Below are 13,382 nucleotides of genomic sequence, written 5' to 3' on the forward strand. Positions count from 1 at the left end.
AGGGGCAGGGCGGGGCACAGCATCTCCATGGGATGTGACACCCAGATCAGACCCATCACAATGGTTCCCTGACAAATTGGAGGGGGGAGGGGTGTGGCCACAGAGCTGCTGCCTCAATTGGGACCTCTGACTGAAGCTATGGAACTCTGAGATCTGCATGCATTGGGGGCCAGACCAGTGTAAAGGTCTGGAAGCAATCGGCCCAAACTCGGCTGCACCCCACCTCCCGCAATGGTGTGGCTTCTTTGAATCAGAACTTCACAGCCAAAGGCCCCTCCGAAGTGGGGTCCAGAGGGCCTGACCTGGCCGGGCCAACCCCTTCCTCGAAGGGTCTGACATTGAATGAACTGCTTACTACCAAAGACAGCAAAGGATTCAGCAAAAAGTGCAATTTCTGTTTGGGAAGTAAGGTTCTCCCAAAATGAGACATCACCGCCTCTCCTTTTCATTCTTTCGGTACCTCAAAGGGACAGGGGACAACAGACCTACAGCACTGACCTCTGAACTGAATCAAGGGTATCAGTACATCGTGGTTCACCCTTCCTAACCCCAAACACCCAGTCACATGTCCAGTTCCGTTATCAAAGTGCCGGTGAGCTGAGGGGCGAGGCAGGGTCAGGAGAAGGGCTCCCACGGGTCCACAGGGAGCAGGGCGCTCGGAGAGGACCCCGCTCCCATCTTCAATAGGACACATTCATCCTAAGTTTACAGCAGGACTCATGGCTGTGGCCAAGGGCCACGGGCTTTCGGGGGTTGGACATTCCTTCATAAGACCTTGTGTACTTCGTTGCCGATTGGAGGCTACACTCAAAACTTCTTCACAATAGAACCTGAGCCACAATATAAAATAAAAAGAAACAAATCCTTTCATGTTAATGCCTTGAGAAGTTTACAGATTATGTACCAATAAAATTAACCCACATAAATTCTGAAATTCTTGGTGGATACACACCTGAAGAGAAAAAAAAAGTTAATCTACATTTTTTTAAAATCAAAGTAATTACAGCAGCAGTATAGTGAAAAGAGGTTTTAAAAATAATAATTACATCTTGATACAAACTCAAACTTTGTACACCTCAATTCAAAGGAATGACTGTTTTTGAGAGTTTAGTATCTATATATATATACAGTAGATATCAATATGTGTCACCGCAGACAGACTAAAGCCAGTGGACTTCGAAGGAGGAGGAATTACTTTGACACTGTTTTCACACTGAAGTGTTCACAGATTGCCACGCATTTACACACACACTCACACACACACACACACAGACACATAAAATGCCAACCTGAGTAAAACGTTGCTAAGAACCTAGAGCATCAGGAATCACTAGTCACATATTGCACCTTTAAATAATCCTTCTTACCAAATACGAAATGAGGAAAAAAAGGAAAAAACAGGGACTAGAAAAGGGTAGTCCATCACTGTAGGGTTTCCTTTGCTTCCCTACCCACCCATCCCCCACCCCCGCCAAAAAAAAATTCCACTCTCATTCAACCAGTGGACTGAACACACACATCTGTGGGGAACTGGGGGGAAAGGGGAAGAAAGAACAGAACACAAAACAGGGGGGAAGGGGGTAGTGGGGGAGGGGCCTCCTCTCATCAAGATTAGGAATGTTACTGAGAAGGCTGAGCCTCTGATACTAAACTACCGTTTAAATATTCTGCAGAGTCCAATTATGAGATTCGATACAAAAATAGAGAAATCTTCTGAGTTCTGCCTGTGGAAGCATAATTCAGAAAAGGCACATGTTCAAATAGAAAACCCGGGCAGGAGAGGCGCCGCCTGCCCCTCCCTGCACGATCACCGTCCACAGTTCTGCATCTTCCATCAGCGAGATTCCGAGATTCAGTAGGTAAAAATAGACCTCTGATACTTAAAATATATTCAACCCAACACGATCCTGGCTTTCCCATGTGGATCATAGAAAATAGTTTTGTTTTGTTTAAAAAAAAAAAATCTGTTTTGAAAAAGAAAAAAAAAAGAATCATAGCTCACTTTTCCTGGTTCTCCATCATTCTCAAGGGAAAAGAGTGAACTCCTCCCGCCAGGGACCAGGAATGCAGCTGATTGGCTCACCACCCATCCACAGCCCCCAACAGCCCCAGCTTCTCATCTCTCACGTGTTACATGGGCAGCTTCACACCCTCAATTAGTTCTAACAAAACAGAACAAAGAATTAAGATATTAGACATCTAAACGCATGTCCACATCAGGGCATCTTCCTTTGCTGTGGGTGTGGTGGCCTCATTAACTCCAGAGAGAATTTCCTTTGGAATCAGGCGATGTAACCATTGGTTTGTCCAAACGTGGTCACGGGGGCCAGGTTTTCGTAGATTGTCATTGCGGTTGTGTTCTGGTAGATGAGATCCACTTTCGAGTCCCTGTGGGACCGGATGATATCCAAAACACACTGATTGAGGAAAACGTACTGGTCCTGTTGGACACGGGGAGAGAAGGAAGCACGTGAGCACCGGTCCCAGGCCTCAGCATCCACCCTTATTTGCAAACTCATTCCCGCTCCCCAACCCCACCCGCCCCACAGCAGACACTTCAGGTTGGCGCGGCCAGGGGTAATCACTTTCTAGAGAGCAAGAACCTCACCATCAACGAGTCTCAGCCAGAGGGGCAGACTCCCAGACCTCCCCTCAGCAAGATTCCAAGACTCAGTAGGTAAAACAGACCTCTGACTCTTAAAATATATCCAACCCAACACAATCTTGGCTTTCGCGTGTGGATCATATAAAAGTCTTTTTTAAAAAATCTGATTTGAAAAAAAAAGAAAAAAACATGCTCACTTTTTCTGGTTTTCCATCCTTATCAAGGAACGAAAAGTGAACTCATCCCACCGGCAACCGGGAATGTGCCTCCACCCACAGCCCCCCGCAGCCCCAACTTCTCATCGCCATGTGTCCGTGTCACATCCAAGGAGAAATACCAGAATCGTGCGGAAGGGCAACGGAAGGATGTGGAGGTGGTAATGCACACGTACATTCACATCATAAAAAACTCTAAAAGATTTTCTTGGCTAGTGAGGATGTGCAGAATAAGGAATAAACTGTGATTCTCAACAGAGGAGGTGGGGTTAAGGGGGATGATCGGGGTAGAATTAGGTGGGGACCACCTGTAGGCAGCATATCAGATCGGTAGTATCCATTAAAAGAGGAAGAAGAGGCCAACACAGAAAAATATCCATGATGCTGTAAGAGGAAATAAATTGCAGGGCAGTAGCATATATAAAATAGGGTTTCATTTTTAAAAAATACTCCATGTCGTGTGTGTGTGTGTGTGTGTGTGTGTGTGTACATGTGTTTTTCTGCAGCTGTACATCAAGACACCTATGAAGATACACACAAGTTGTAAACATTGGCTACTTCCAGGGAGTGTGAGTGGGGAAGGAAAAAGTAAAAGAGAAAAATATACCCTGTATTTTGTCAGCTCTTTTAATATCGACAGTTAATATTATTTTCAAAATTTAAAAAAGGGACATGAAAATCATTTGTAAGCAGGTCTAAGATTTCTGCTTCTCTCAAAGGAGGAAAAAAGATAGAAAACAGCTACTCTACATAATTGTAGCAAAAAAAGGAAAATGTCTTTTCCAACCAACGCAAGAGGGCAATTCCACACTGCACACCACAACCACACTGCTCACCCCAAAGCACGCCGTGTACCCAGGCCTCTAGAACATTCCCTGCTGGACTCAGAAACAGGGCACATATTCACAGCGACAGCCTGATACAAAATGAACATGCTGCTCTCATCCTGGCCGAGGCACATTCACCCCGCAGCTTCGAGAAGGGCCACTTCCCACTATATGTGTTGAGAACATGCCTGGGAACGGCTTGCCGGGAACATGTCAGGGACAGCCAGCCTAACAGTGCTACACAGCGGCACCGTGGCCACCAAGCATCCCTTTCTCAGTTGCCCACAATCCTCCCACAGCTATGGACCTGCTGTTCCTTAACCGGCACAAGGCTGGGATACATGGCTATATTCACGTTTAAAGTCGCATTACGCTATTTCATATTATTAATATCTGATAAGTCTGTTTCACTAGTTTACTTTAAGTATGGCCAGAGCTTCTTAGAAACAAAGAGTGAGCCCAGCTGGGGTGGCTCAGCGGTTGAGCATCGACCTATGAACCAGGAGGTCACGGTTCGATTCCGGCCAAGGACACATGCCCAGATGGCAGGCCCGATCCCCAGTAGGGAGCGTGCAGAAGGCAGCCGATCAATGATTCTCTCTCGTCATTGATGTTTCTATCCCTCTCTCTCCCTCTCTCTGAAATCAATAAAAACATATTTTTTTTAAAAAGCAGAAACAAAGAGTGAAAAGGCCAATTTTATGAGTGTTAAATCGGGAAGCCAAAGTTCAGGGACCTGCTGAGATTATTGGGTGAGTCAGTGGCAGTGGGTAAGGATCCTGTCTAGGGTTGTAGCGCCATCACTGATATCGGTACCATGGGTCACTATATCGGGTAGTCCAAGCCCACGTCACTTAAGGATCTTAAAGAAATCGAGTGTTATATCATGGCCAGGAGCCAGAAGGATCTGGAAGGGTGAAACAGTTTAACACGAGTGCGTGACATGAACAGACAGGAATGGTGGATTGTCCAACAGATGTTGGCCTCACCTCTGTTTGCACCATTAAAGGCCTGTGCATGCGAAGGTCATACACAATCCCGTACACGTCCACGGAGTACTCATTCTCTATCTGGTAGATGAGACGATCGATGGCAATGAAAGTGCCCGTCCTTCCAACACCGGCACTAGAAGGGAAGGGGAACAAACATGTCTCCGTGGGTGACCTCTGCTGGACAGCTTCCCCTCCCTGTGCAGGTGTGTGCTCTCCTCCATTACCAGGCTGTGAGGGCAGAGCCCAGCATCATTAAACGTTTGCTCAACTGAAACCTCAGCACATCAGAACGCACCAGCGTGGGATGGCGGCCCAAATCCTCAAGTTCCTTTGGAGTCAAATGCCACATATAAAACACCTTGCTAGCCCAGCTGGTGTAGCTCCATGGTTGAGCATCGACCTATGAACCAGGAGATCATGATTTGATTCCCAGTCTGGGCACATGCCTGGGTTGCAGGCTCAATCCCCAGTGTGGGGCATGCAGGAGGCAGCCGATCAATAATTCTCTCTCATTACTGATGTTTCTATCTCTCTCTCGCTCTCCCTTTCTCTTTAAAAAAAACCCACCTTGTCCTAACCGGTTTGGCTCAGTGGATAGAGCGTCGGCCTGCGGACTGAAGGGTCCCAGGTTCGATTCCGCTCAAGGGCATGTACCTTGGTTGCAGGCACATCCCCAGTGAGGGGTGTGCAGGAGGCAGCTGATCGAAGTTTCTAACTTTCTATCCCTCTCCCCCTCTTTCTCCCTTTCTCTCTGTAAAAAATCAATAAAAAATATATATTAAAAAAAAAAACACCTTGCTAGAGCTTCTTGGATCTCGGGCCCAGTCAAGTTGCCACCATAAGCTAGGATGGCAAGTTTCATCAATTTATTCCCCAGAGTGCAACACATACCCTCCTTTCTTCTGTCTTAAATTCACCCATTCGCTTTAAAGCTCATGTCATTGTTCTAGAGGAGGGGGTGGCAAACTTCTGCAAAGGGCCAGACAGTAAATATCCTCAGCTTTGCCAGCCAGTGGCCTCTTTCTGCCACTGTGGCATGAAAGTAACTGCAGACCATATGCAAACAAATGGGCATGGCTGTGGCCCAGTACGACTTCACAAAAATAGGCAGCAAAATAGATTGTGGTGGTAGTGCCATGGGCATATATGCGTATCCCCAAACTTATCAGGTTGTATATATTAAGTTACATGCAGTTTTTTATATGTCAAAAAAATATGTTAAGTGAATAAATAAAACAAACTGGAATTATGTGTTTCAATATTGTTAAATAACAAACCAACATGCTGAATGAAGAAAGCAGGTTGCAGAATGATGGATGCACAATAAAACCTGGTAAAAGTTTACAGCTGTATGAAACCAGAGAGATATGTACATATGCAATAAAACATGGAAGCACGCAAGGGACTAAATGCACATGACCTTAGGACTACATTCACCTGCGTAAGGAGAATGGGATAGGAGACTGGTAGGTGGAGACTTTTTATCTAGAATGTACTATTAACAAAAAGAAACACATATGCTCTCGTGGCATGCTTTATAAATTGGTATTCTCCTCTATATTTTTGTAAGATTGAAATGTTTTAGAAGAAAATATTATAAATAAGAAATACGTTAAACTACATTCTAGTTTAAAAAAAAAATACAGACAACCTACCAGATCTGGCCCACAAGCTATATAGTTTGCCATTCCTGTCCCAGGATTTGGGGACTAAGTTGTGGCCCCGTATCTAAACCTTTCCTGAATCGGTAAATTGAAATGCCTACTGCGTTCAATCTAGATCTTGCTTTTCAGAAGTGTCCGTACTCATAATTGCCTTGGAACTCTGTCTCGGGTGAAGCGCCCCCTGCCTACCTGCAATGCACCAGAATTGGCGATTCGGGAGGACTCTGCTTCATGTAGTCACGGACAAGATACCGGAAGTTGATGAGCAGGTCAGTGGTGTCGGGAACCCCATGGTCAGGCCAGGATGTGAAGTGGAATTGTCGCAGAGGGTGACTGTCACTTGTCTGCTTCTAAAAGCCAAGAAAAGAAACGAGAGGTTAGAGCTGGCCAGTGTGGCTCAGTTGCTTGAGTGTTGCCCAGTGTACCAAGGGGTCCGGTTCGATTCCTGGTCAGGGCACATGCCCAAGTTGCAGGTTCAGTCCTCAGACAGGGCATGTATGGGAGGCAGCCAATGAGTGTTTCTCTCTCACCTTGATGTTTATTTCTCCCTTCCTCTCTCTCCAAAAATCAATAAAAACATATTTAAAAAAAAAAAGAAGAAGAAGAAACTAGAGGGTAGAGCCTGAGAGAAAAGCTGCCTGGCAACATCAGAAAGGCTGTGAAACGAAGCAGTACCTGAATGCTGAGCTGCACCAAATGGCTGAACGGTGGCTTTAACCAGGAGTGGTTACAACTAGAAATTAGAATTTTATTTTGGTGCAACAGCTAATAATGTGCTTACACAAACTTCAGTATACTCATCAATTCCTCATAACATACCCAAGCCGGAGGGTTTATCATTCCACCTTTAACGACAAGGGAGCAAAAGTTCCAAGAAGTGAAGTGATGTCCCCAACACTCGGCATCGGTGGTAGAAGTGCCTCACCCTCTGCATTTGGGTTCAGGCCTCTTCCCTTTCCCACCACAGCTTCCTGCCTACAGTGCACTCACACTCACATCTACCTCTCCTCAGAGCTTCCTAAAGGCCTTCCCAGAGCCCACCTGGGATGTCACTGACCTAAAATAAATTTATCGAATCCAGCTGAGACACTCGGTGCCCTCAGGGCAAGAACTGCCTCGTAATTCACATCTTCCGGAGAATTTAATAACACGGTAGGCAAATAGCAAGCACCAAGTAAATATTTAGAATTGTAGGCATTTGAGAAAGGACCTCCCCCGATCCAAAAAAAAAAAATCTATGTCAACAGCACATAGACAATAGAAAGTGAACCCTGTTACCAGTTAGTTATTACACAGACACATTTCCTACCAGGATGGGAGCATGGACATTGCTGATCAGAACTCCACCCAGGCTGGGCCATTCCTGTCCCTGATTCAACCGTCCTCATTAGGCCCACAGCCAGGCACTGCCCGAACCTGTGTGTGTCCACATCTGGACTGCACCGTGAGTGCCTACATCTGGACTGCTGGCATTGCCATCTCCTTTATGACAGCTACCCTTTGAGGCTTTTTAAAAAATGCATATATATTATAAACACAGTGCATTCACATTCCTCAAAATGTGGAAAACAAGGCAGAAACAGGAGAGAGTTCTGTGAAGCTCCATCACACACAAATGTAACATTCACAAACTTAACCAAAAGTATTCACCCAAAAAAAGCCAGCCTTGACAGGCAAGAGAAGAGAAGGGAAGAGGGAAGGCGGACTTGTCAATATGATTTCTACAGGGAGGCAAAGGAGCCCAGGTGAGGGGTGACAGTCAAAAGAAACTTTTCACTCTACCTGTTACGTTTCCACTTCTAAAAACGAAAATATACATGTGCATTTTCTGTGATTAAAAAGTAAATATTTTACTAAATGCTATATGGTATCCTAGATTGGGTCCAGGAACAGGAAAGGGCTTTAGTAGAAAAATGTGAAATCCGAATAAAATCTGACGTTTAGTTAATAAAAATAATATTAATAGTAACAGTAATTTTTAAATGACGTGGACAATTCCACCCACAATTCTCTTCCACAAGGGTGAACCCCAAGCAGTAAAAGCAACCAAGGATAAGCCAGTTCATTTTAAATGGGTGAAATCTATAGAAATATGCGTGACATTTTAAAGAATTCTCCACTAATCAATTGCATGATTTATGCAGCCAACACAAGTGCATGATAAGAGTTTGGACAGCATGTCCCCGAAAGGAATAAACCATTAGCTAAGGCGAGAGCCTTTGAGATACAGCAATTAGTAAAGAGTTAATACTTAATATGACACACTGCATCCATAACTTATGGAAATCTTCAAGGATAATTCTCGTACATTAGTACCTAACTCACCAACCCCCACCCCATAAAATTCAACACCAATGAGTCTACTTCCGGGCTTTCCTTTTATGTATTATTCATAATGTGCATAAAATTTTGTCTCCTAGCATGTTCACTTAATTATGTTCATGGCAATTATCCAGTTTACATAGCTTTCATTACTAACAGCTGAATAATGACACAATGACTAGATAACCTATAGCTTAGCTCTCCATTCTCCGAAAGCTAGATATCTGCATGGTTTCCAAACCCCTGCTCCCATTACGAATAATGCTGAGATTCATTTTTATGAATAACAAGCCTTCTCCTATATTGCAGATTGATTCTTTGGAATAGATTCTCAAACTTGGAACCACCGGAAAAGGGAAATGGGCATTTTTATGCCCTTGATAATAAATCGCAAAGGCTTATGCCCATTTGCATGCCCATTGGAAGCTAATGTCGCTTCCTGACACTGCTTCTATTTTTAAATACCCTTAACAAAAGAGAAGAGACACATAAGCTGACTTCCTAAAGTGCCTACACAATTTATTGGATTTGTTTTCACAATTTTGGGGGGTTAGGGAAGCCATGTGTACATGCTCGGGAATCCTATTAATGAAACTGTGCAACAGGAAATGGCTGTTCCTGATGTCACAGTTCCTACCAACTAATGCAAAAGGGCCTTGGTTTGTAACAAAAACTCTGTGAGCAAGTCCACAGGAAGTGGTAAGAAAGGAGCTATGGATGCTGAGCCATTAAGGTCCATTTTATTCAAGAATAACATGAAATGCTCCTTAAGAAAGTAAAGCTACAGGGTTGCCTTAGAGTGTGTATAGATATGAATTGTTTTATTCTGTAAAGAAGAAAGCAAGAACATTTTTTGAATGCATAAAAAATATTGGTTAATATTAACCTAAAAAGTATCACCCCTAAAATTAACATACGGTCATTTTCTAGGAGACCCAGCCATCTTGACCGCCTACTTACATTCTTCACTATGAAGTCTCTGATGGTCCATTCTGGAAGAACAATCTCAGATGTCATTGCCACAGCTATGTCCCCATAGTCCTTGGCCTGCTTGGAAGGCCAGTACTCCTCACATTTGGTCTAGAATAAACGTGCATTTTTATTTTATTGATTGATTTGAGAGAGACAGAGACAGAAATGTCAATCTATAATACTTTCAACAATAAAGATAAATTTTAAAAAGAAAAGAAATGACTGCTCTCCAAGAATATCTGCAACCCCATTTGGCAAACAACAACACACACATACTCAACTTTCTAAGGTATGCGCTACAGCTGGTGGCTTCCAAACCTGGTTGGTTACCAGATTGACTGACCTGGGAGATCTATTCTGCTTTAAAAACAGATGCCTGGGTCCCACCTCCAGAAACTCCAACCCAGGCATGGAGCCTGCATTTTTCCTAAGATCCCAGTTTCTGGACCATTGCTCCAAGAAAGAACACAGAACTTGAACATACACGGACATGGAGTTGACTTCCAGCTCCGTCTCTTAACCAGCTGGATTTTTGTTGCCACCTTGTGGGCAAGTTCTTAAACTTCCTGAGCCTCAGTTTCCCATCTATAAAATACTGATAATACCTCACAGGGCGGTTATAGGAAAGAAATAACATATATGGAGCATCTTGTGCAGAAAATAGACTGGCTCCCTTCCCCTTTCACCCAGAATCAGTATCACCCACTTCCCCTGAGCTAAGATGAACAAAGGTCCATCTAAAGTCATCCTCATGGTCTTTGTTCATTTAAATACATCATTTTTGTTTGTCTAACAGATATTTATAAGAATGTTCCATGTGTAAGGCCCTGGGCTGAACAGCCCATAACCTTCATGTACATTCATAATCGATGTTCTCTTGTGCGCATTAATGGGCTGTTTTCCTGATACCAGAAGGGGGTGCAAAGTTCTACCTTCTGTATCACAAGAAGATGGGAACCATCTCTCACTGTTCTTTGCTACCTTTCCCTCCTCCATGCCCAGCCCCTGCCACAGGACCTTACACAATCTTGGGCTGGGAAAATATCTGCTATATGAAAGGGAAGAAAAGAACATTAAAAGAAATGGTGTCTGCCTGGCCAGCATGGCTCAGTGGTTGAGTGTGGACCTATGAACCAGGAGGTCACAGTTCAATTCCCCGTCAGGACACATGCCCAGGTTGCAGGTTCAAAATCCCTAGTGTGGGGTGTGCAGGAGGCAGCCAATCGATGATTCTCTCATCACTGATGTTTCTCTACTCCTTCTCCCTTTCTCTCTCTGAAATCAATAAAAATAAATAAAATGAAAAAAGAAATGATGGCAGGTTCCCACCATCCCCTAGCACAGTGCTACTCAAAGCAGGAGCATCAGCCCCTGGGAACTGGCCGAATGCAATTCTTGGGGCCCCACAGACCCTCTGAATGAGAAACTCTAAAGGGGGAACCTCCCTCCAGGTGATTCTGATGTACATTCAAGTTTGAGAACCACTGGTCTAGGGACCTGAGTCCTATCCTATTCTTCAAGAAAAAAACCTACAGGAAAAAATTCACAGAGCAACATTAGGTCCCATTCCTCGGGCACAGAATTCCTGAATTCAGCATGTTTTCCAATTCTCCCCAGACCCATTTATGGACACATGGGGTTTTAATACTAGCAGAAATCTTATCTTTCATGGAAACAGCCAAGGGATTCCAAGACATTACAAGGGAGAGGGGACTGCTGAGACGTATCTGGGGAAAAGGCTAAGATTTTGCATCAAGAAAAGTTTCCAGTGCTAAAAACCATGTTTGAAAATCACCAGTTTGGTTGAGTACCCGTCTCACAGACAACGCTGGTGGCTTAGAGACACGACGCCTGCACCCAACCACAGAGTTGGAGGGGGAGCTGGGCTGTGAGCAGCAGCATCTTGTTCCAGGCCTGGCTATCTACCCACCTCCTGGAATTAACCAACCCCAGCAGCAGTGACTTGATGAACCGAGAGTATTATTTGTCCACAAATGAAGGTAATAATAAAATAGGTTTTTAAAGGGTTTTTTTTTTTTACTCTGTAGTTTTATTCTATGTTATTTTAAATAAGATTATTCTTTATCTTTTCACTTGGAGAATATAAAGACAGAAACAAGTTTCTAAGAATAGAGGTGCTAATGTTTGGTGAAGTGTGTGTTTTTAAAGACAAATGGAAAAGACTTAAAAAGACAAATGGTGTTTAAGATACTTAACCTTCTACCACAGTAAAAAAAAAAAAAAAAAAAAAGAATTAATAAATTTTATAATATATAATTTTTAAAAGATGCTTACCCTTCCCTGTTCAACACATTTGGTCAGCATGACAATGGCATATACATTTTTCTCCCAAACCATACGCCAAAAATCTTTCAAAGTGTTGGGTAAAGGTCCTTGTGTGGCAATGAAATCTTTCTTGGAATGGTAGCCCTAGAAACGGAGAGCCACACATATTCAATGTCAAAGGAACAGAAAGGGGAGCTCTGAAGGTCACCCCCACAAGCCAGTGCTCTGAGACCCTCTCCCCACTTACGGGCATGTAGTTGGCATTGATGTAGTCGTCGGCTGAATGGGTCTGGACTGAAAGTCTGACACGGGAAATATCATCTGCGGGTTTAAGAGGAAAACAGGTCCTCGTGAGAAGCAAACATTTGAGGAGAGAGACGTACAAGAGAGGAAAAAGAGGTACAAGGTAGCACAGGGGCCCTTTCACCCCTTGGGGGGACACAGGGTGGCACTGACACATGGGCCACATTTAATCCTCACAGTCCCCCTACATCACCGTGGCACAGAGGGGCTACGTGGCAGTCAGTGGCAGAATCAAGGATCGAATCCAGGCAGCCTGGCACCAGGGCCCCAACTCTCAACCAGGCCACCCCGCCTTCTCAGACACAATCCACCACTGTGAGCATCCTTGGGTGAGAGCCATGAGCCAGGTAACACCCTCAGCAATTTACCTTTTCCTCAAAACCTACAGCCCAGCCGGTATGGCTCAGTGATTGAGCATCTACCAGGAACCAAGAGGTCACAGGATCCATTCCCTGTCAGGGCACATGCCTGGGTTGCAGGCTCAATCCCCAGTAGGGGGCGTGCAGGAGACAGTGGATCAGTGATGTTTCTCTCTCATCGATGTATCTATCTCTCTATCCCTCTCCCTTCATCTCTGAAATCAATAAATATATATTTTTAAAAAAAAGACAGACAGACCTTGCCCAAGCCTGGTCCTGCCACAAGTCACTTAGCTACTCTGTGCCTCATTTTCCTCGTTTGCAAAATAAGTATCCCACTACCTATTTTATGAGGTTGTCGTGAGGACTGGATCCAATGGAAGATGCCGGAATACAATGCTTAGCACACAGCAGGTGACTAATGAACGGTTGTGGAAGCGGCTAGTTGGTATTTTGATTCCCCTTCCTTCCACTGCTAAGCAGCGATGGCCAAGGACAGGAAAAAAAGGAAGGCCATGTGAGAAAAAAAACAACTTACAGGGCAGAACATTATTATAGCGGTTCTTCCCTCTATTCTCAGCCAGTTCAGCTGCATATTTAGGTTGATTAATTCCAACAAGCTTCAGATCCTGAAAATAAAACAAATAAGTTGTCCATTTAGTTAGTGTTCAAATATAGTTAAGAGCCCTCTAGCTTGAATTCCCAGTTTCTGTATCTCTGCATAACCTTTAGGTATCAACACTAACGAGAATCAAAGGTCCATCTACTAGTAAGTCACGGGTGGGGAAGCTTATTTCTGCAAAGGGCCATTTGGATATTTATAACATCATTCGCAAT

General features: G+C 44.1%; 1 protein-coding gene across 1 annotated transcript in view; it reads right to left on the bottom strand.

The window, feature by feature from the left end:
- Window positions 1-865: 865 nt before the first annotated feature.
- Window positions 866-13,382, bottom strand: part of PTPRJ (protein tyrosine phosphatase receptor type J) — a 136,927-nt gene continuing 124,410 nt past the window's right edge. The window contains exons 19-25 of the mRNA XM_036326943.1: window positions 13,084-13,174; window positions 12,131-12,204; window positions 11,893-12,027; window positions 9,586-9,705; window positions 6,493-6,653; window positions 4,637-4,772; window positions 866-2,441 (exon numbers count right to left, since the gene is read on the bottom strand). Coding sequence (XP_036182836.1) covers window positions 2,283-2,441; window positions 4,637-4,772; window positions 6,493-6,653; window positions 9,586-9,705; window positions 11,893-12,027; window positions 12,131-12,204; window positions 13,084-13,174 — 876 coding nt within the window. The 3' untranslated portion in view covers window positions 866-2,282. The remainder of the gene's footprint in view (window positions 2,442-4,636; window positions 4,773-6,492; window positions 6,654-9,585; window positions 9,706-11,892; window positions 12,028-12,130; window positions 12,205-13,083; window positions 13,175-13,382) is intronic.

The sequence above is a fragment of the Myotis myotis genome, unplaced genomic scaffold (genome assembly GCF_014108235.1).
Source record: "Myotis myotis isolate mMyoMyo1 unplaced genomic scaffold, mMyoMyo1.p scaffold_m19_p_10, whole genome shotgun sequence".
NCBI classification, from domain to species: domain Eukaryota; kingdom Metazoa; phylum Chordata; class Mammalia; order Chiroptera; family Vespertilionidae; genus Myotis; species Myotis myotis.